The sequence below is a fragment of the Salvelinus alpinus genome, chromosome 15 (genome assembly GCF_045679555.1).
Source record: "Salvelinus alpinus chromosome 15, SLU_Salpinus.1, whole genome shotgun sequence".
In the NCBI taxonomy this organism is placed as follows: domain Eukaryota; kingdom Metazoa; phylum Chordata; class Actinopteri; order Salmoniformes; family Salmonidae; genus Salvelinus; species Salvelinus alpinus.
Window position 1 is genome coordinate 55598630 of NC_092100.1, and position 21615 is coordinate 55620244.

General features: G+C 41.5%; 1 protein-coding gene across 10 annotated transcripts in view; it reads left to right on the forward strand.

Annotated features, from left to right (window-relative positions):
• LOC139540376 (CUGBP Elav-like family member 2) overlaps positions 1-21615 on the forward strand; it is a 75139-nt gene that overhangs the window by 17122 nt on the left and 36402 nt on the right. For 9 of the 10 annotated variants that reach the window (XR_011668174.1, XR_011668172.1, XR_011668173.1 and 6 more), the window contains exon 2: positions 19179-19378. Coding sequence is in view for 1 of the 10 variants with exons in the window: in XM_071344162.1 (XP_071200263.1) it covers positions 19179-19378 (200 nt within the window). In the remaining 9 variants the exon portion in view is untranslated. Of the gene's footprint in view, positions 1-11398; positions 12296-19178; positions 19379-21615 lie in introns of those variants that run through there. The other variant, XR_011668179.1, reaches the window with a different exon arrangement.

The following is a 21615-nucleotide window of genomic DNA, read 5'->3' on the forward strand; positions in this document are numbered from 1 at the left end:
TGACTGACCGCCTTAAGACGCATTGGAGGGACGCCATCTCAGCAGAAGACTGTAAACAAAAAATAACTGGACTCGAGTGGGGTTCTGTGACGTTGCTTATTTATTAAGGGCCCCTTTCAAACAGCAGTCTACTCTGGGTTTAATAACTACAGTAGTAGCTTATTTTCTTTATTTGGGGGGCTTTTCTAAGCCATAAATACTCCAGACTATGAACCTTTGTTTTATCTGGGTCTGCCTTCAGTGTATCTTGGTCTGTAGTAGCTGGTTGTAACAGGCTGCTGGTCTTTCTATATCCCTGCAACAGTCTTCTTCACCTGATGCTAGATTTGCATTCTACCTCCAGCTAGACCACAGTTGACTTGCTTCAGCCTAAGCCAGGTTCCTATTTGCCTATCTTCATTAATCCATTCACTAGGGTGTCCAATCAAAGGCGCATCTTTTGACCAATACGTAAAATAAATTGTCTATAATCCTCTAAGAAACCCATTGGTTCAAACCTCGTGTCGCCTATCATAATCCGTTCTGAAGTTATTTTAGTTTTTTTTACCTTTGTAGGATGGCCAAAATTTGGGTGACTAAATCAATGGAGGCCAGAGTAAAAAAAAATGGAAAAGCTGTGCAAGAATTAAGGCTAACTGACAGGCTCACTGTTGAACTTGTCATCTTCTCGAATCCGGAGGACATAAAACAATATAAAGGTAAAATAGATATTACGTGATATTTTCATCTTTATGCAAAATTCCTGTTCTTTTAAAAATATATTTCTCACAAAAACAAGCATAACTCTGAAATGTCAACAGAGCACTGAGCGTACGGCAAGCTTTTTATTTTCAAAGCCTTTAACATTTAATTCAGTTTGTCGTTTGTATTTGGCTTTTTGCGACTTGAAGAAAACAACTTTGCAGACCACCACAACATGCAAAATCCTTAAGATGCTTACTCGACCGCTCTGTCAACAGAGCTCGGTGCTAATCGGATGTGTTGTGTTTACGAAATCTTTTTATTAGATGCTGAATGTTAATGATATGTTAGAGAAAGACCCCACTGAACGATTCAAAACATTAAGAAATGGTATTTGTCTTGGTCAAATGTGTTTTATAACATAAGGAAGTGAAATTATCTCCTCTGGGCTGAGTGGGTGGACACGCTACGTTCACACCCTGACTCAGCCTAATTTGCATCCCTCCTCATCCATAACCACCGTCACCGGGGACACTCCATATGATTATGGAGCTAATGGGGCGGGTCTTGTCATCAGGCCCTGGCTGCCTCTTGTCAACATGGAGCCCTATTCACAGCATGGTTGGACACGTCTGTCTTCATCAGGGGAAATGCAACAATGAAAATTAGGCCATATTGTGGCAGAATTGGAGTTAATGCTGGGATGGAAACATCTTAATGGGGCCTTCATCAGAGCACTGATGTACTGATTATGGACAACTGTGATGGTCCTCCAGCAGGCAAGCAGCACCTCGTATGGAAATGAGATGAGATATCACAGAGCTGTGTGTGTGCCCGTAGCCGGGGTGACTCGAGGTGCAGCCTGCCCTGCCTGTGTGATCTGCGCCTAACCGCCACCTCGTATGGAAATTGGTCAGATATCACAGAACATAGGCCAGACAGACTTGCAGATATCACACCAGAAACACATTGCCAATTCCTTGGTGCCTGTTGTCAGGTGCTTTTCTGGAGTGAGAGTGATGTGGAGACTGCTATGCCTATGTGATCTAACTGCCTCCGCGCCGAGGCGAGAACACACAGCCCTGTGGCGTCTGCATCTCTGGTTGAGTGGTATTTCTATTCTGAGATAGTAATTATTCATCCACTCTGACAACCAATACCTGGCTGGGCCCTTCCCGTCTGACTTGTCAGGTTGGAAAGAGAATCAGAAGTGAGATGGAGACCCTTTATACACTTGACAGCGGTCTGATGTTAGGGGGGGATAGAGAAGAGCTTTTCTCTGTGTTTGAGAGTGACAAGGCTACATTGCAGTTGGACTGGGAAGAACCACTGATCTACAAATCATCTTGCATCCCAAATCTAACTACTCATGGATCAAGATAAGTGATTTCTGTGCCTTGCCATGCTCAAACTGATCCCTTCCAACATGTGGTTTTCTCTCTTGGTCATGTCGAAGCAGCACTCAGTGGCATTTTAAATTACTATGGCTTTCTTGAACAAGTATCACTATTCAGGATAGTCTGGTTATTCTCAGAAAATGTCTGTTTCGCTTGTCTGCCCTTCCTCAGAAATGTTAAGCCCTCGTCCACGACTCCACAATGTAAACTGCGACTTTTCATCCCCAAATAAAACGAGAGCGCAAGAGCCCTGCTGAGGAAAGGAGCATGAACTATAACTAAGTTTGGCCGGTATCCAGATAGTCATACCTGCTAGGCAAAGCCCCGCCTTATCTCAGCTCACTGGTCACCATCGCAGAACCACGCTCCAGCAGGTATTTGTGGTCATCCACAAAGCCAACACTTCCTTTGGCTGCCTTTCCTTCCAGTTCTCTGCTGCCAATGACTGGAACGAACTGCAAAAATCACTGAAGCTGGAGACTCATATCTCTCTCACTAGCTTTAAGCACCAGCTGTCAGAGCAGCTCACAGATCACTGCACCTGTACATAGCCCATCTGTAAATAGCCCATCCAACTACCTCATCCCCATACTGTATTTATTTATTTTGCTCCTTTGCACCCCAGTATCTCTACTTGCACACATCTTCTGCACATCTATCACTCCAGTATTTAATTGCTATATTGTAATTATTTTGCCACTATGGCCTATTTATTGCCTTACTTCCCTTATCCTACCTCATTTGCACAAACTGTATATAGACTTTTTCTATTGTGTTATTGACTGTACGTTTGTTTATTCCATGTGTAACTCTGTGTTGTTTGTGTCGCACTGCTTTGCTTTATCTTGGCCAGGTCGCAGTTGTAAATGAGAACTTGTTCTCCACTAGCCTACCTGGTTAAATAAAGGTGAAATCAAAAAAATACCGTTCCTATACCATATGGGGATTGATTGTCTCTGCTGTAACGAAGCTTTCTCTTGCAACCTAGCCATTTAGCTAGTAGGTTAGCAAACCAAATGCATAGCTGGAGAGAATTTATTTGGCACATCTTACATAGTCTATGCCACTGCTTAGAACTAAGTGAACTATTATTTTCAATACCAAAAATGTATATTTCAAAATACCCCTTTCTTTACTAACATTGGTAATCTTTCTTTACTACAACTATGAATTGAACCATCACATAAAGCAGCACTGGATTATATCACAGGGTGTGGCCCTATGAATGTTGATTTTTGTTGTTGTTGTTGAGGTAGATCGTCAAGTGATTCCAACCAAGCTAAGTAAAAGCCATATATTCCAAGTCGAAGGCCATTAATTTAGGATGCATACAGAACCCAACAAACGCGTGACGCTTTTGAGAAGGTGGCTGATGACATGTATTCTCGTATATGATATCAGTGGCTCAGTGCTGCCTCAGTGACAGTCTCTATAATGGGAGCAACTAGGAAAAGTGTAGCAGTGCAGCTGATATGCTTCTGCGCTCAGACCACAGCAAATCTCCAGCCATATGGTCCCAGTAAATCATGTTATTTTGTGGGAAGAGCAGCAGCAGTTATGCTAATGTCAGCTTGAACCTGTCAGCTGCTCCGGGACCTGTCAGCTGCTCCGAGGTGTCTTGGAGCCAGGTCACTTGCCACATCACAGCGACAGGCCCTCCTGGCCTAACTGACTTTCTCTGGTCTGGGACATAATTATTGGGGCACACTAGCAAAACAGTTGCAACTTGAAAACGAGTGTTTCTTATTGGACAAGCTGGAGCCAGTTTCATTTGAAATGATCCCCACTGGAGTGAGCTCCCCAGTGACGGTTTATGGCTTTTACATGTGGGAGCCCTTTCCAAGCAAGGGGAGTAAAGAAAGGAAGAAGGTTGTGAGTAATTTGGATTGGAACTTGCATTTGGTGTGGTGGCTGGGCAAATGACCACTGGTACTGACTGTTCAATTCCCGGGACCAACCATACGTCTAGCTTGGGTAGTGTTGAAGTATTTATCCAGTATTGGGATCATTATTATGTTTCAGCAATTCACACCACATGTATCTAGTTTAGAGGTCGACCGATTAATCGGAATGGCCGATTTTAATTAGGGCCGATTTCAAGTTTTCATAACAATCGGAAATCCGTATTTTTGGACACCGATTTGGGCATTTTTAATTTTTAACACCTTTATTTAACTAGGCAAGTCAGTTAAGAACACATTCTTATTTTCAATGACGGCCTAGGAACGGTGGGTTAACCTCTCTAGGGTATGTGGGACGGTAGCGTCTCACCTCGTCAACAGCTAGTGAACTGCAGGGCTCCAAATTCAAAACAACAGAAATCCCACAATTAAAATTCCTCAAACATACATGTTTGAGCCACAGTGTCTGATTTCAAAAAGGCTTTTCGACGAAAGCAAACCAAACGATTATGTTAGGTCAGAGCCAAGTCACAGAAAAAACAGCCATTTTTCCAGTCAGAGAGAGGAGTCACAAAAAACAGAAATATAGATACAATTTATCACTAACCTTTGATGATCTTCACCAGATGACACTCATAGGACTTCATGTTACACAATACATGTACAGTGGGGAGAACAAGTATTTGATACACTGCCGATTTTGCAGGTTTTCCTACTTACAAAGCATTTAGAGGTCTGTAATTTTTATCATAGGTACACTTCAACTGTGAGAGACGGAATCTAAAACAAAAATCCAGAAAATCACATTGTATGATTTTTAAGTAATTAAATTGCATTTTATTGCATGACATAAGTATTTGATCACCTACCAACCAGTAAGATTTCCGGCTCTCACAGACCTGTTAGTTTTTCTTTAAGACACCCTCCTGTTCTCCTCTCATTACCTGTATTAACTGCACCTGTTTGAACTCGTTACCTGTATAAAAGACACCTGTCCACACACTCAATCAAACAGACTCCAACCTCTCCACAATGGCCAAGACCAGAGAGCTGTGTAAGGACATCAGGGATAAAATTGTAGACCTGCACAAGGCTGGGATGGGCTACAGGACAATAGGCAAGCAGCTTAGTGAGAAGGCAACAACTGTTGGCGCAATTATTAGAAAATGGAAGAAGTTCAAGATGACGGTCAATCACCCTCGGTCTGGGGCTCCATGCAAGATCTCACCTCGTGGGGCATCAATGATCATGAGGAAGGTGAGGGATCAGCCCAGAACTACACGGCAGGACCTGGTCAATGACCTGAAGAGAGCTGGGACCACAGTCTCAAAGAAAACCATTAGTAACACACTACGCCGTCATGGATTAAAATCCTGCAGCGCACGCAAGGTCCCCCTGCTCAAGCCAGCGCATGTCCAGGCCCGTCTGAAGTTTGCCAATGACCATCTGGATGATCCAGAGGAGGAATGGGAGAAGGTCATGTGGTCTGATGAGACAAAAATAGAGCTTTTTGGTCTAAACTCCACTCGCTGTGTTTGGAGGAAGAAGAAGGATGAGTACAACCCCAAGAACACCATCCCAACTGTGAAGCATGGAGGTGGAAACATCATTCTTTGGGGATGCTTTTCTGCAAAGGGGACAGGACGACTGCACCGTATTGAGGGGAGGATGGATGGGGCCATGTATCGTGAGATCTTGGCCAACAACCTCCTTCCCTCAGTAAGAGCATTGAAGATGGGTCGTGGCTGGGTCTTCCAGAATGACAACGACCCGAAACACACAGCCAGGGCAACTAAGGAGTGGCTCCGTAAGAAGCATCTCAAGGTCCTGGAGTGGCCTAGCCAGTCTCCAGACCTGAACCCAATAGAAAATCTTTGGAGGGAGCCGAAAGTCCGTATTGCCCAGCGACAGCCCCGAAACCTGAAGGATCTGGAGAAGGTCTGTATGGAGGAGTGGGCCAAAATCCCTGCTGCAGTGTGTGCAAACCTGGTCAAGAACTACAGGAAACGTCTGATCTCTGTAATTGCAAACAAAGGTTTCTGTACCAAATATTAAGTTCTGCTTTTCTGATGTATCAAATACTTATGTCATGCAATAAAATGCAAATTAATTACTTAAAAATCATACAATGTGATTTTCTGGATTTTTGCTTTAGATTCCGTCTCTCACAGTTGAAGTGTACCTATGATAAAAATTACAGACTTCTACATGCTTTGTAAGTAGGAAAACCTGCAAAATCGGCAGTGTATCAAATACTTGTTCTCCCCACTGTATGTTTTGTTCTGTAAAGTTCATATTTATATCTAAAAAATCTGTTTACATTGGCGTGTTATGTTCAGTAGTTCCAAAACATCTGCTGATTTTGCAGAGAGCCACATCAATTTACAGAAATAGTCAACATAAATGTTGATGAAAATACAAGTGTTATACATGGAATTTTAGATCCACTTCTCCTTAATGCAACGCGGTGTCAGATTTCAAAAAAACTTTACGGAAAAAGCAAACCATGCAATAATCTGAGTACGGCGCTCAGACGACAAATCAACCCAAAGAGATATCCGCCATGTTGGAGTCAACAGAAGTCAGAAATAGCATTATAAATATTCACTTACCTTTGATGATCTTCATCAGAATGCACTCCCAGGAGTCCCAGTTCCATAATAAATGTTTGTTTTGTTCGATAATGTCCATTTATGTCCAAATTCCTCCTTGTTGTTCGCGCGTTCAGTACACAATCTAAATTCACGACGCGCGGGCAGGTCCAGGCAAAAGTTCTGACAAAGTCATATTACAGTCCGTAGAAACATGTCAAGCGAAGTATAGAATCAATCTTTAGGATGTTTTTAACATAAATCTTCAATAATGTTCCAACCGGAGAATTCCTTTGTCTTCAGAAATGCAATGGAACTCAAGCTAACTCTCACATGAGCGCGCATGGTCAGCTCATGGCAGACCTTACTCAATCCCCTCTCATTCGCTCCCACCTCACAGTAGAAGCGTCAAACAAGGTTCTAAAGACTGTTGACATCTAGTGGAAGCCACATGACCCCATTTCCACTATCTTGGATAAGCAAAGAGTTGAAAAACTACAAACCTCAGATTTCCCACTTCCTGGTTGGATTCTTTCTCAGGTTTTTGCCTGCCATATAAGTTATGTTATACTCACAGACATTATTCAAACAGTTTTAGAAACTTCAGAGTGTTTTCTATCCAAATGTACTAATAATGTGCATATCCTAGCATCCGGGCCTGAGTAGCAGGCAGTTTACTCTGGGCATGCTTTTCATCCGGACATGAAAATACTGCCCCCTACCCCAAAGATGTTAACTGCCTTGTTCAGGGGCAGAACGACAGATTTTTACCTTGTCAGCTCGGGGATTGGATTCAATCTTGCAACCTTATGGTTAACTAGTTAACTAACTAACTGCATATAACCGATGCTGTGCGCATTCGCGAAAAAAGCACTGTCGTTGCACCAATGTGTACCTAACCATAAACATCAATGCTTTTCTTAAAATCATACACAAGTATATATTTTTAAACCTGCATATTTAGTTAATATTGCCTGCTAATATGAATTTCTTTTAACTAGGGAAATTGTGTCACTTGTCTTGCGTTCTGTGCAAGCAGAGTCAGGGTATATGCAGCAGTTTGGTCCACCTGGCTCGTTGCAAACTGTGTGAAGACCATTCCTTCCTAACAAAAACCGTAATTAATTTGCCAGAATTTTACATAATTATGACATAACATTTTAAGGTTGTGCAATGTAACCGCAATATTTAGACTTAGGGATGCCACCCGTTATATAAAATACGTAATGGTTCTGTATTTCACTGAAAGAATAAATGTTTTGTTTTCGTAATGATAGTTTCTGGATTTGAACATATTAATGACCAAAGGCTCGTATTTCTGTGTGTTTATTATATAATAATTAAGTCTATGATTTGATAGAGCAGTCTGACTGGGTGGTGGTAGGCAGCAGCAGGCTCGTAAGCATTCATTCAAACAGCACTTTTCTGTGTTTGCCAGCAGCTCTTCGCTGTGCTTCAAGCATTGAGCTGTTTATGACTTCAAGCCTATCAACTCCCGAGATTAGGCTGGCAATCCTAAAGTGCCTATTAGAACATCCAATAGTCAAAGGTATATGAAATACAAAATGGTATAGAGAGAAAGTCCTATAATTCCTATAATAACTACAACCTAAAACTTCTTAACTGGGAATAATGAAGACTCATGTTAAAAGGAACCACCAGCTTTCGTATGTTCTGAGCAAGGAACTTAAACGTTAGCTTTTTTACCTGGCACATATTGCACTTTTACTTCTCCAACACTGTTTTCGCATTATTTAAACCAAATTGAACAGGTTTCATTATTTATTTGAGACTAAATTTATTTTATTTATGTATTAAGTTAAAATAAGTGTTCATTCAGTATTGTTGTAATTGTTAGAAATTATATTGTTGTAATCATTACATTATATATACATTTTTTTTTTTAAATCGTCCGATTTAATCAGTATTGGCTTTTTTTGGTCCTCTAATAATCGGCATCAGAGTTGAAAAATCATAATCGGTCGACCTCTAGTTTTGATTGTTAGTGTCTATATACATATATCACCAGTAGTACAGTGCCTTGCAAAAGTATTCATCCCCCTTGCCATTTTTCCTATTTTGTTGCATTACAACCTGTTTTTTTTTTTTTTTGTGGATTTCATGTAATGGACATACACAAAATAGTCCAAATTGGTGAAGTGAAATGAAAACAAATACTTGTTTCAGAAAAATACAAAATGGAAAAGTGGTGTGTGCATATGTATTCACCTCCTTTGCTACGAAGCCCCTAAATAAGATGTGGTGCAACCAATTACCTTCAGAAATCGCATAATTAGTTAGATTGCACACAGGTGGACTTAAATAAAGTGTCACATGATCTCAGTGTATATATACACCTGTTCTGAAAGGCCCCAGAGTGTGCAACACCACTAAGCGGCACCATGAAGACCAAGGAGCTCTCCAAACAGGTCAGGGACAAAGTTGTGGAGAAGTACAGATCAGGGTTGGGTTATAAAAAAAATATCAAACTTTGAACATCCCACGGAGCACCATTTAAATCTATTATTACAAAATGGAAAGAATATGTCACCACAACAAACCTGCCAAGAGAGGGACACCCACCAAAACTCACGGACCAGGCAAGGAAGGCATTAATCAGAGCGGCAACAAAGAGACCAAAGATAACCCTGAAGGAGCTGCAAAACTCCACAGCGGAGATTGGAGTATCAGTCCATAGGACCACTTTAAGCCATACACTCCGCAGAGCTGGGCTTTACAGAAGAGTGGCCAGAAAAAAGCCATTGCTTAAAGGAAAAAATAAGCAAACACCTTTGTTGTTTGCCAAAAGGCATGTGAGAGACATTTGGAAGAAGGTGCTCTGGTTAGATGAGACTAAAATTGAGCTTTTTGGCCATCAAGCAAAACGCTATGTCTGGCGCAAACCCTACACCTCTCATCACCCCAAGAACACATCCCCACATTGAAGCATGGTGGTGGCAGCATCATGCTGGTCAGAATTGAAGCAATGATGGATGGCGCTAAATACAGGGAAATTCTTGAGGGAAACCTGTGTTCATCCCAGTCTTCCAGAGATTTGAGACTGGGATGGAGGTTCACCTTTCAGCAGGTCAATGACCCTAAGCATACTGCTAAAGCAATACTCGAGTGGTTTAAGGGGAAACATTTAAATGGCCAGATCTCAATCCAACTGATAATCTGTGGTATGAAAGATTGCTGTACACCAACTTAACCCATCCAACTTGAAGGAGCTGGAGCAGTTTTGCCTTGAAGAATGGGCATAAATGCCAGTAGCTAGATGTACCAAGCTTATAGAGACATACCCCAAGAGACTTGCAACAATTACAGCTGCAAAAGGTGGCTCTACAAAGTATTGACTTTGAATAGTTATGCATGCTCAAGTTTTCAGTTTTTTGGTCTTATTTCTTGCATCTTCAAAGTGGTAGGCATGTTGTGTAAATCCAATGATACACCCCCCCCCCAAAAAAAATATCAATTTTAATTCCAGATTGTAAGGCAAAAAAATTGGAAAAATGCCAAGGGGGTGAATACTTTCGCAAGCCACTGTACATGTCCCATTCATTTCTAATCTTCAATGTTTGTTTGGTTACTGTAATGTCTGTTAATGCATTCAATATATCATTATTCCAGTCTTTTTACCGTTCTCAATGTTGGAGTGAGTGGACACATTGTGTGGCTTAGTTTGAGCGCACAAAACTAAGCTACTCTTGTGGGAAGTTTTGTTTTGTTTTTATTTATTTGAATCTATTTACGAGATTTGTCAATTTTGTCAATGTCTTTTGTTTGGAGCACGCCTGTTAATGTTGAGTAAGGACGTGCACCTGATTACGCGTAGAAGTAGGCCTAAAGGCTACCTGGCCTGCTTGCAAATGAAGGCATATAAACGTGCCCATTTGGGGATCTAATAGTATTTCTGATTGGCTTAATGTACCACCACTAATGAGCTGTGGAGCTTCTCAAAGTAATGTTTTCTTCAACACAAACAGCAAGCTAACAAAGTCTGTTTTTACATCTATTGAGAATGACAATTCCAATGTATTTGAGAAATCTTTCCAGCTCTCTCCCTTTCATAACCACTCAGCGTGAAAGGGAAAAATATCATGCTCTAATCCAGTGGAAACATCATAAAATAGGCCTACCTGATTACTCATATCCCCTGTGCAAATAGCCTACAGCTGTAGCGGGAAACAGAGGGCCCAGAATATTTTATATCCCCAAATGGGCAATGTTGCAAGGAGCTTCAGGCAGGACCCAAGTTAATTGTTGATAAAATGTTTCAAGTTCGTTGCAGACAGGCCATGCGTAGCCAATGTGATTTTATAGGATATTTATTTTCATCAGGATATTTTTTACCTGCAGGCTGTATTGCTTTTATTTGTTTGCTGTTTTTACATAGATGGCAATAGAAGTTACTTTTTAGGTTTATCATTTTCATTATAGATTTGGATAGCATTTTGATTAACTACACGACAATGATTTTGAGATATGGAGAAGTTATTATAAATGAAATGAAACCGTTCCGCAAAAATAAATTGGCATTCCACATGAAAGTTGGCTGACTCCTCGTGTAGCCTATTACAGGCAACTTCAGGAGCGTAACGGCAGAAACTTACGAAAGCCAGTAGGAGCTCTCTCACTCACACACATTTAGAAATAATATGGAAAAATACACGTTTTAAAATGTCAACCAATCGGTTGGTCAAAGAACAGACTACTTTCGGTCGACCAAGTTTTGTTTTGTTTTAGTCAGGGACCGCCCTAATTATGTGACAGGCAGCTGTGTCTGAGATTTTAGATGTATGAGAAGGCAGGCAAAATGGTGTCAGAGAAAGGCTGCCTGGATCTGGCAACTAGATAAATGGTGTCACACACCACAATGCCCGTTGCGGTGGTTTAGTGAGACGTAGCATTGGATGGGAGGATTACAAAGCGTCCCTCTGACTCACCACAGGCCCATTGTTACTGTATAGGGGATCTATCTGTGAATAGTGTTCTCTCCAGCATCCGAACAATATGCAATTGTGTCCGCTGTTGCTGCGCTCGGGATAGCATAGAGAGAATTCATAGATTGGGCACCATCACAGTAGGATTACTGTAAAATGGGGTTAGTCTATTCTAGTGATTGTATTTCTAAGTGCTGATGGTGGAAGCTGGTAGGTTACTCCCTGTTCCATCGCCAAGCTAGACCAGCGCCTGAGGAGGGAGATGGTGATGGGCTACAATCCTCTCTTCTAACTCCCAGCGTTTTAGAGAGGTGTTAAGAGGGTCAAACATTTTGCAACAACAATAGAAAGGGAGCTTTTCTTATTGGACAATTTCAGATAGTACAGTACCTCCCTGCTTCACTGTGTTTAGGACTGCTATCTTCTGGTTAGTGCGGACTGACCACTACACTGCTGTGCCGAGGCCTTGCTGCTGAGTGGATCCTGTACAGATATCTGTCGGGGTTGTTGGTGAGGGGCAGTGAAGTCGCCCCTTCGCTTTGTGTCTTTAAATTGTCGTTTGGATGTATTGGCTCCAGTAGGAAACTTTTTTAGATTTTTTTCTTCCATTTTTCCCCTGAAAGAAGAGTTATTTGTGAAGTGTGTTGGATCTGGGTCTTTTTAAGAGTTGGCTTTCCAGAGGACCGACAGTGAGGAGTCAGAATGTCGTTTAGGTCGTCCCTTGGTGTCTCGGCCGAGCGTTTGGGCTCTATGTGTAAGAGATGGATGGCTCGTGTCCAAAGGTCTGTATACTTGTAACTCTCTGTCCCTTTATTTAACCTAGTCACCCTGGCACACACCCTGGCACACACCCTGTTTCTTTGTCTCCCTCAGTCCCTCTGCTTACTATCCCATTAACTAATCGCCAGGTGTGTGTGCCAGTCGCCAGCTTTCTCACACCAGGAGTCCCTTGGGTCCTCAATTGGATGTACACACACACACACTAGAGCTGGCCGGTAGACCTTATTTTACTATATACCGGTATTGATGCACGGACCGGTTTGGGTTTTTACTTTACCTTCTATAATGTTATTTTTATGTTTGGTTTGTTGAATGTGATACGCCGTGTGTAACGTACTAGAGGTCGACAATTATGATTTTTCAATGCCGATACCGATTATTGGAGGACCAAAAAAAGGCGATACCGATTAATCGGCCGTTTTATTTTTATATATATTTGTAATAATGACAATTACAACAATACTGAATGAACACTTTTATTTTAACTTAATATAATACATCAATAAAATCAATTTAGTCTCAAATAAATAATGAAACATGTTCAATTTGGTTTAAATAATGCAAAAACACAGTGTAGAAAGTAAAAATGCAATATGTGCCATGTAAGAAAGCTAACGTTTAAGTTCCTTGCTCAGAACATGAGAACATATGAAAGCTGGTGGTTCCTTTTTAACATGAGTCTTCAATATTCCCAGGTAAGGAGTTTTAGGTTGTAGTTATTATAGGACTATTTCTCTCTATACGATTTCTATTTCATATACCTTTGACTATTGGATGTTCTTATAGGCACTTTAATATTGCCAGCCTAATCTCGGGAGTAGATAGGCTTGAAGTCATAAACAGCTCAATGCTTGAAGCACAGCGAAGAGCTGCAGGCAAACGCAGGAAAGTGCTGTTTGAATGAATGCTTACGAGCCTGTTGCTGCCTACCACCGCCCAGTTAGACTGCTCTATCAAATATCAAATCATAGACTTAATTATAATATAATAACACACAGAAATACGAGCCTTAGATCATTAATATTGTCAAATCCGGAAACGATCATTTCGAAAACGTTTATTCTTTCAGTGAAATACAGAACCGTTCCGTATTTTACCTAACAGGTGGCATCCATCCCTAAGTCTAAATATTGCTGTTACATTGCACAACCTTCAATGTTATGTCATATTTATGTACAATTCTGGCAAATTAATTAATTACGGTCTTTGTTAGGAAGACATGGTCTTCACACAGTTCGCAACGAGCCATGCGGACCAAACTGCTGCAAATACCCTGACTCTGCTTGCACAGAACGCAAGAGAAGTGACACAATTTCCCTAGTTAAAAGAAATTCATGTTAGCAGGCAATATTAACTAAATATGCAGGTTTAAAAATATATAGTTGTGTATTGATTTTAAGAAAGGCATTGATGTTTATGGTTAGGTACACATTGGTGCAACGACAGTGCTTTTTTCGCGAATGTGCTTGTTAAATCTAATAGGCTGTGATTCGATGGTAAATTAACAGGCACCGCATCGATTATATGCAACGCAGGACAAGCTAGATAACTACACACGGTTGATGATATTACTAGTTTAACTAGTGATTATGTTAAGATTGTATTTTATAAGATAAGTTTAATGCTAGCTAGCAACTTACCGTGGCTCCTTGCTGCACTTGCGTAACAGGTAGTCAGCCTGCCACGCAGTCTCCTCGTGGAGTGCAATGTAATTGGCCATAATCGGTGTCCAAAAATGCAGATTACCGATTGTTATGAGAACTTGAAATCGGAACTAATTAATTGGCCATTCTGATTAATCGGTCAACCTCTATAACGTACATTTTCATAGTTTTCTCCGCTACTTCAGTCAGCTCTTTCTCCATGCCACTTTCCAGACAGACCTAGCCACGCCCCGTCACTCAAGGATCGCGTTTGTTGTTGCTCGACCGCGATACACTTGTGTTCAGTCTGCATTGTCATGCACCAATGTTGATGATGACAATGCTTTTTCCGCTTTGCTTCTTAATATAAATCCACAAGTGTTCTGTTATTACACTTTTTCTTTTTCTTATCTGCAACCTGCTAGTTTGTCTTTTCTTAGCAAGTTTTGGCTAAATCGTGTTAGACACTAATGCTAATCGCTAGCTAGCTAATAAATGTACTGAGTCAGAGCAAACTTAGCTAGCTATACAGCCTGATACCAATTATGGTGTAGACCTAAACCAGCATGTTGTTTGTGCAACAGTATATTCTAAATCAAAGAGGAATAGATGAGGCATGAATATGTTGGCTACATGAAGTACCTAAAGAGAAAACATTTAATGTAGCCAAAGATTATAGGGTCCCCTAGGAAACACTGACCAACACTTTGGGGTGGCAGGTAGCCTGGAGGGCCAATAAAAGTTGCTGGATCGAATCCTCAAGCTGACAAGGTAAAAATTTGTTCTGCCCCTGAGCAAGGCAGTTAACCCACAGTTCCCCGGGCACCGAGGACGTGGATGTCGATTTAAGGCAGCCCTCCTTCGCACCTCTCTGATTCAGAGGGGTTAGGTTGAATGCAGAAGACACATTTCAGTTGAATGCATTGTTGTACAACTGACTAGGTATTCCCCTTTTTCCTTTGGTTCTTACCCTGTCAAAATAACCCCTCTGTGGCATTTACATTCATTGTCAAACAACACTGTATTCAAAGTGCGCACTCTTATAGAGAATTTGAATAATCATTCTATTTCCATGATTCCAACAGTTCATCCAAGTGTTTTGCTCTAAATCGCAATTGCAACATTTGGTAAAGAATATGGCCTAGATTTCAAAAGGATCTCAAATGAGTGCAGGAAATGCAGAAATGTATGAAAGTGTAGACATTTTTTTGGGGGGGGGGGGTGAAGTTTGAACATTATAAAACAATTAATCAGAATGGAGAAAGACCCATTGAAATCACTTGTGTATGTTTTTCCACCTTTGGGTCACGTGCTACTCCTAAAGCAAATTTAGAAATGTTATTATTCAAAAAAAATCTATACCGTGATATATTTTGGCTATATCGCACACACACATAAAAGTGATCCTTTGGCCCGCTTTGGCACAGTCTTTTGTTTGCGTGTGCAATGTGAGTGAATAATACCTTCCCTGTACCTAGTAGACTAGTAGGACCAGTCTCACAGCTAACATCCCTCCCAGCTAAATGTGGGGCCAGAGTCGTGGCGTACTGGCCCCTCCCGGCCAGTACGCCACGGGGGGGGGGGTTGTGTGTATGGTCAGCGCTTGTAAGAGGCTGCCCCTTCAGCCTCCTAGCCTAACTCAGTGGGGGCATGTGCTGACAGAGGCTTCTAGTGTGTAGTGGTCTAGGCAGTGGGCACAGTGTGATACTTACGCTGGCCTGCTGCATATTTGCTTTTCTGGCTCTGTGTGGGTCTGAGAGAGGCTTCTGATGGTCTGTGTGGTAGACTTTGTGGTACGTTGCCTGGCCTCAGTGGTCTGGCCTGCGGACACTCCATCAGTCCCTTTAAGGCTGGCCCTAACTTAATCACCCTGAGAATGTTGATCCCCTCTCAGGGCCCGGCCATGCAGCATGGCAATGAGGGAGAGAGAGCTCTGGGTGTGGCTCTTGTGTTACTGTCTCTCTAAATTGTTTGTTTTAAAACAGCGGCAGTCAAAGTACTATTGCATTGTTTGTTGGTGAATGAAATACAAAAAGACTCACCAGGCACAAATACCCTGAAAGGCTAAAACAAGGATTAAACGTACACAACCAGGGTTTATTCTGGATCAAAAATGGGCTTAGGTGGTTGGCGTGGCAATGAGCACCTTCGGCTTGTTTGAGACACCATCTTGGCGGTGACATTAAAAATATATATTTCATCCCGAAAATGTATTCCCCTCCCAATTTATTTTTATTTTTACGCTGTTTGTACTTTTAGGCAGCCTGTCCAAGGATCACAATGGCAAAAAATCCCTGACTACTATTGGAACAATACAAACACATCTCATCCTTGTCTAACTAGCCACTGCCTCTCTCCCACTCACATTAATACACCAGGTACTAATCAACTCCAATTTGTGGGAGGAGCCAATGACCTCACTCATTTCACACGGACTGAAAACGGGACACTTTTACAAACACTAGCACATTTAGCCTTGATTCAGTGATACAAATGGGGATTGTCCAGTTTCATATCGTCATACCATCCTTCTCGCATGCTGGGATTTACGGTACTACTAGCTTAGTACACGAGGGCACCAAAAAAAAAAATGCAAAAAAGCCCATTGGTCATCTATTACCGGACCAGACTGCTAACAAAATTAGCACAAGTAATAGTGAATTTCCATGGAAGCTGCTAGCTAAATATGCTAACAAGTGCAAACAAAATATACAAATTGCAAAGACAGGCGATACAGCTCATAAAGTTATACATGTAAAGGTATGAGCTACCGAATATAATTGTTGGTGTGTTTTTCACGCAGAAAGAAAGATAAAGCACATAAGAAATATCTTGCTGCGTTTTATAAACGCAGATCTAAAATGTTTCTTAATATTTCTGCTCGGCATCAGACTAATCTTGTGCTTCTGTTACACTTCTCCACTCTGAGAAGTCACAAACGTGCATTATATCAGCAGACAGCGCTCTGACTGACATTTCTCGGGTAAAATGCAAGATTTACTTCTAAGCAAAACATTAGGAAATGTAGCTGGCTACATTCTTTCTATTGTAAACAATAGAAATATGATAGCGATGCATCGTTTTTGCCAAGAAGGCTATGCTTTTTCATTGTACGCTCGTTTACTTGTGTTGCTGCCAGCCAAATAGCTTTGCTCTTCTGTTGTCATCTGATGAAAATGAAGCTATTTTCTGCCGAATGTGTTGCATTAATGTATTTTGTGTGAAGGGAAAACTATAGTTGCATGTCCCTGATCATTCTATTGAAGCAAAACAACACTTGACTTTCAATATAAAACGCGACCTCTATCCATACACTGCTAAACTCACCTGCTCCCGCGTTCTCCCGTTGTGCTATTTGCAAACAAACACGTGACTGGCTACACTGTTCCTGGGAACTATCGTAAGCTTCATAATGTGAAAAACGCTATCTGCTTTATCTCCTAACGTATTGTACAAGTTGACTGCAGATATTTATTTTAAAAAGTAACTACAAATATTAACATTTTATTTAAAAACGTAAAATAATTTCAACGGTATTGAAAAACCATCCCGCGGCTATTTCCAAATACCCCGGTATAAGGTATATACCAGTGGCGGTTGGTGCCATTTTAAGATTAGGGAGGACAATTAAAAAAAAAAAAAAAAAAAAAAAAAAAGCATATTGGATGACTGTTATTCATATTCCATTCACCCAGCTCAATGTAACATTTAATAAGTTTAGGCCACTACATAATACTCACATTTTTCCCTATACCCATCATGAGGTTGCTACAACCTAGCCTACAAATGAAAGTTTACAATGTAGGTGCACATGTCGAGAGCGAAATTTGAGTAATCAAGGCGACAGACTAACACACATTCAATACCACCTTGCACACTATTGCCTGCATCTAGCTGATCTAGGGTATAATGATTAGTCCAAACAGTTGCAATCGAGAGTTTCTATTGGACACATTTTAACAGAATTGTCAGAATCAGTAGAACCCTGATCACCCGCGCACACCGTTTACTTTCATTGCAGCCACATACAAACAGTATAACCACTTTGCTCGTTGTATAATTCCTTCTCGCATCTATGAGCTCTCCTCTCACCTTTTCCCTTCGCGTTTGGACTTCAGTGCACAACACAACAGCTGTCTGTGACCAGGCGAAAAAACATTTCCATGCCAAACCTTCATACCATAACCACTAACCACTACACACAGCCTACATCATAGTCACCATATTAGCTAATGTCATAGTCAACATAGCTACTAGAACTATGTGTTAGTAAACCCGCAATAAATGTAATAAAACCAAAAGCTTACCTTGACTTGGAAGAGTTCCAGTGTTGGATAGCCATAGCCAGCTACCTAACATAATATCCCTCTCTGTTTGAGCCGGGTGTTTGAGTAGGCTAAACTAGCTAGCTGCATTCTCTCTCGCTTCTCCTTAATTTTTGAAGAAATTAATTTGTTCATAACTGTTCAACTATTGTCGTTCTCTCTCTTGGAGTCAACTACTCACCACATTTTAATGGACTGCAGTGCTAGCTAGCTGTAGTTTATGCTTTCAGTTCTAAATTCATTCTCAGATTTTTTTTATTGGGTGGACAACACGTTAGTTCATGCTGCAAGAGCTCTGATAAGTTCGAGGACGTCCTCCGGAAGTTGTCATAATTACTGTAAGTCTATGGAAGGGTTTGAGAACCATGAGCCTCCCAGGTTTTGTATTGAAGTCAATGTACCCAGAGGAGGATAGCTATAGCTGTCCTTGGGCTACACCATGGTACTACCCTAGAGAGAGCTGTTGAGGCTACTGTAGACCTTCATTGCAGAACACTGTGTCATCCGTCAGCCAAGATTGGCTACAGTTGTGTTCTCTAAAATATAAGTAAAAAAACAACTATATGGTACAGGTTTTTGTGAAAAACGGGCCCATCGCTAGGAGATGTCAGTGCTATATTGCAAATGCGTTGCAGAACATTTTCTACCAATACCACGGTGCAACCAGATTTTAGTTTTTTGTACGTGTAACTGCCAACACGCTGCTGCTCAACAGTATAGCTTCCTTGCTCACCTGCTCGCACTGAAACTGGTTCTTGCGTCCTCTGTCTTGCAAACACACGTGACCGCCCTCTGGAAACACCTTAGCCAGCTGTGCCATCAAAAAGCTGGCAATAAGATGGTAGGCCCTGGTACTAAATTATCCTAAACTAAATATTGTACTAAGTCCTTCTTCCCTCTCCACCTCTCCCCCACAGCAACGGCAGCAACAGCAGCAAGATGAATGGTTCTATGGAGAACCTGGATACCCCTGACCATGACTCCATCAAGATGTTCGTTGGCCAGATCCCCCGCTCCTGGACGGAAACCGAGCTCAAGGAGCTGTTCGAGCCCTACGGGGCCGTGCACCAGATCAACATCCTCCGAGACCGCACTGCCACACCCCCCCAAAGCAAAGGTAAATCAATTTTAAATGTCTTCAATAAAGCCCGCTCTATAGCAGCAGAAATAACTTTACAATAGCCTAGGCCCTAGAAGCCAAAGAGAAGACGGAAACTGTCACAACTCACACGCTCATGCAAACTCACTTTGTTTCATGACCGCAATAAAGAATAGCCAAGAGGTCACTTCAATACAACACACACACACACACACACACACACACACACACACACACACACACACACACACACACACATAGTGCTGTCACTCAATGTCGGTGTTAACAGGTGCAGTAGGCTGTTTGTGTGTGCGCGCTATATTCCCGAGTCTATTACTTTGAACATAATATAAACTTCTGTTATGTTTTCCGAGTTATACCAAATAACAACCTTTCTTACTCCTGTGCATTATGGAAAACATATTTTCTTTCCTCGGGTGGTTAAGAGATGTGTAAAGAAGTGAGTGAGCAAGGGAAAGACGGGAGAAAGGAGTGTTATTTGCCTGCAATTTTCCATTAAGACATCCATCAGCGGTTCTGTTTAGGCTCGCAATTAGCCGAGACAGCCAAGTAGAAGCCTGCAGTTCTGAAAGCCTCTGCGACTGTGTGTGGGGTGCGTGTGCATGCCACTGAAAGTGCCCAGCCCTCTGGAATTAACCACATGTAAATATGGTCTTTGATGTGAAGTGAAAATATGTTTTATGGCGGCCAGGCGTATTCCCATTATTTATTTCACTGTCTCAATCCTGATGTGAGGGATTCAATAAGGATTGAAAGCCTTAATCCTCCAACTGGTGGTTTTGATGTGGATTGTGGATCCCTCTCTTTGATGTTGGTACTTTGTGTCTGGTCTATCTGTCACTGCCAGTGCTCAGAGCTGGGAGGGAGGGAGGAAGGGATGAATGGAGGGGGGAGCTAGGCCTAATCTCACAGTTGCAGGCTGGAGAGTTGTCATTGGAATTTGCTCAGGTATGTTGTTCCCAACTTTGTACCGCTGAGCTGTGGTGATATTACACTGCACTGTTCTAAGCAAGAGCCTGCATTGAACTTGAACCCACCCCCACCCCCGATTGAAATGAGAATTCATCTGCTTATTAGACCTCTGTATAAACTTGTAAGTACATGTATACCCAGGCATCTGTCAAAAACACCAAATGAGTCTTCTGTGTACTTAGACCAGTGTCTCCTGGGTGCTGTTTAATATAGAGTAGGGTTGAGGCGGTATCCAAATGTTCATATCGCCATACTGTCCTTCTCTCATACGGGATATACCGTACTACCGGCTTAGTACACAAGGCGATGCCAAAAACCGCAAAAACAAGCCAATTGGGTGTCTACCTGAATGCTATCAAAATTAGCACAAGTGATAGCTAATTTCAATGTAGTCTGCTAGCTAAGTATGCTAAGAAGCGCCAATGAAAAAAATTCATTTTAAAGACAGGCAATCCAGCTCATAAAGGTTTGTGTAGGTGCTACCGAATGTCATTTTTGGTGAGTTTGGACATTTACAAGCGAATTTGAATGAGAGACATTGTGTAAATGAACAAAGTTTTGACGCATGCTTCTCTGAACGAAGAACAGTACTGGCTCTGGAGCAGCATGTGTAGGCTACACGCTGTGTCTGTGTGGAGTCTGGAGTCGCTAGAGCAACGCCTGCTCTGCTCAAAGAAGAGTGGAGAGGAGAAGACAGACTGACAATGGAGAGGAGGAAAAACACAAGGAAATCAAGATGGTGGCAGCTCTAGAAATAACTAATCCAAAGGGCTGTGACTTCTCAAACACAGCAGAAAGCTAACACTATATGATGCCCCGTCTCCTTATTAATTTAGCCACTTACTTAGATAACTAGCAAGTTAAACTTAGGGGTTAAGTTAATTCAGATTCTTATTGTAATTTCTGCTCCGCATCAGACTAACAGGCAATCTTATCAGCAGACAAATCAAATAAATTTTTATTTGTCACATGTGCCGAATACAGTGAAATGCTTACTTAACCAACAATGCAGTTTTAAGTAAATAGCTTAAAAAAATCTAAATAAGAGATAGAAGAAACTAAGAGCAGCAGTAAAATAACAATAGTGAGGCTATATACAGGGGGTACCGGTAGAGTCAATGTGCGGGGGCACCGGTTAGTCGAGGTAAAAAATCAAGCTATGCTTCCTCCATAGAAACAGGACATGTTTGTCCTCGACAAATTATACAAGCTACTTTTATGTCTGTTATAGATTATGCGGATGTTATCTACATGCATGCTAC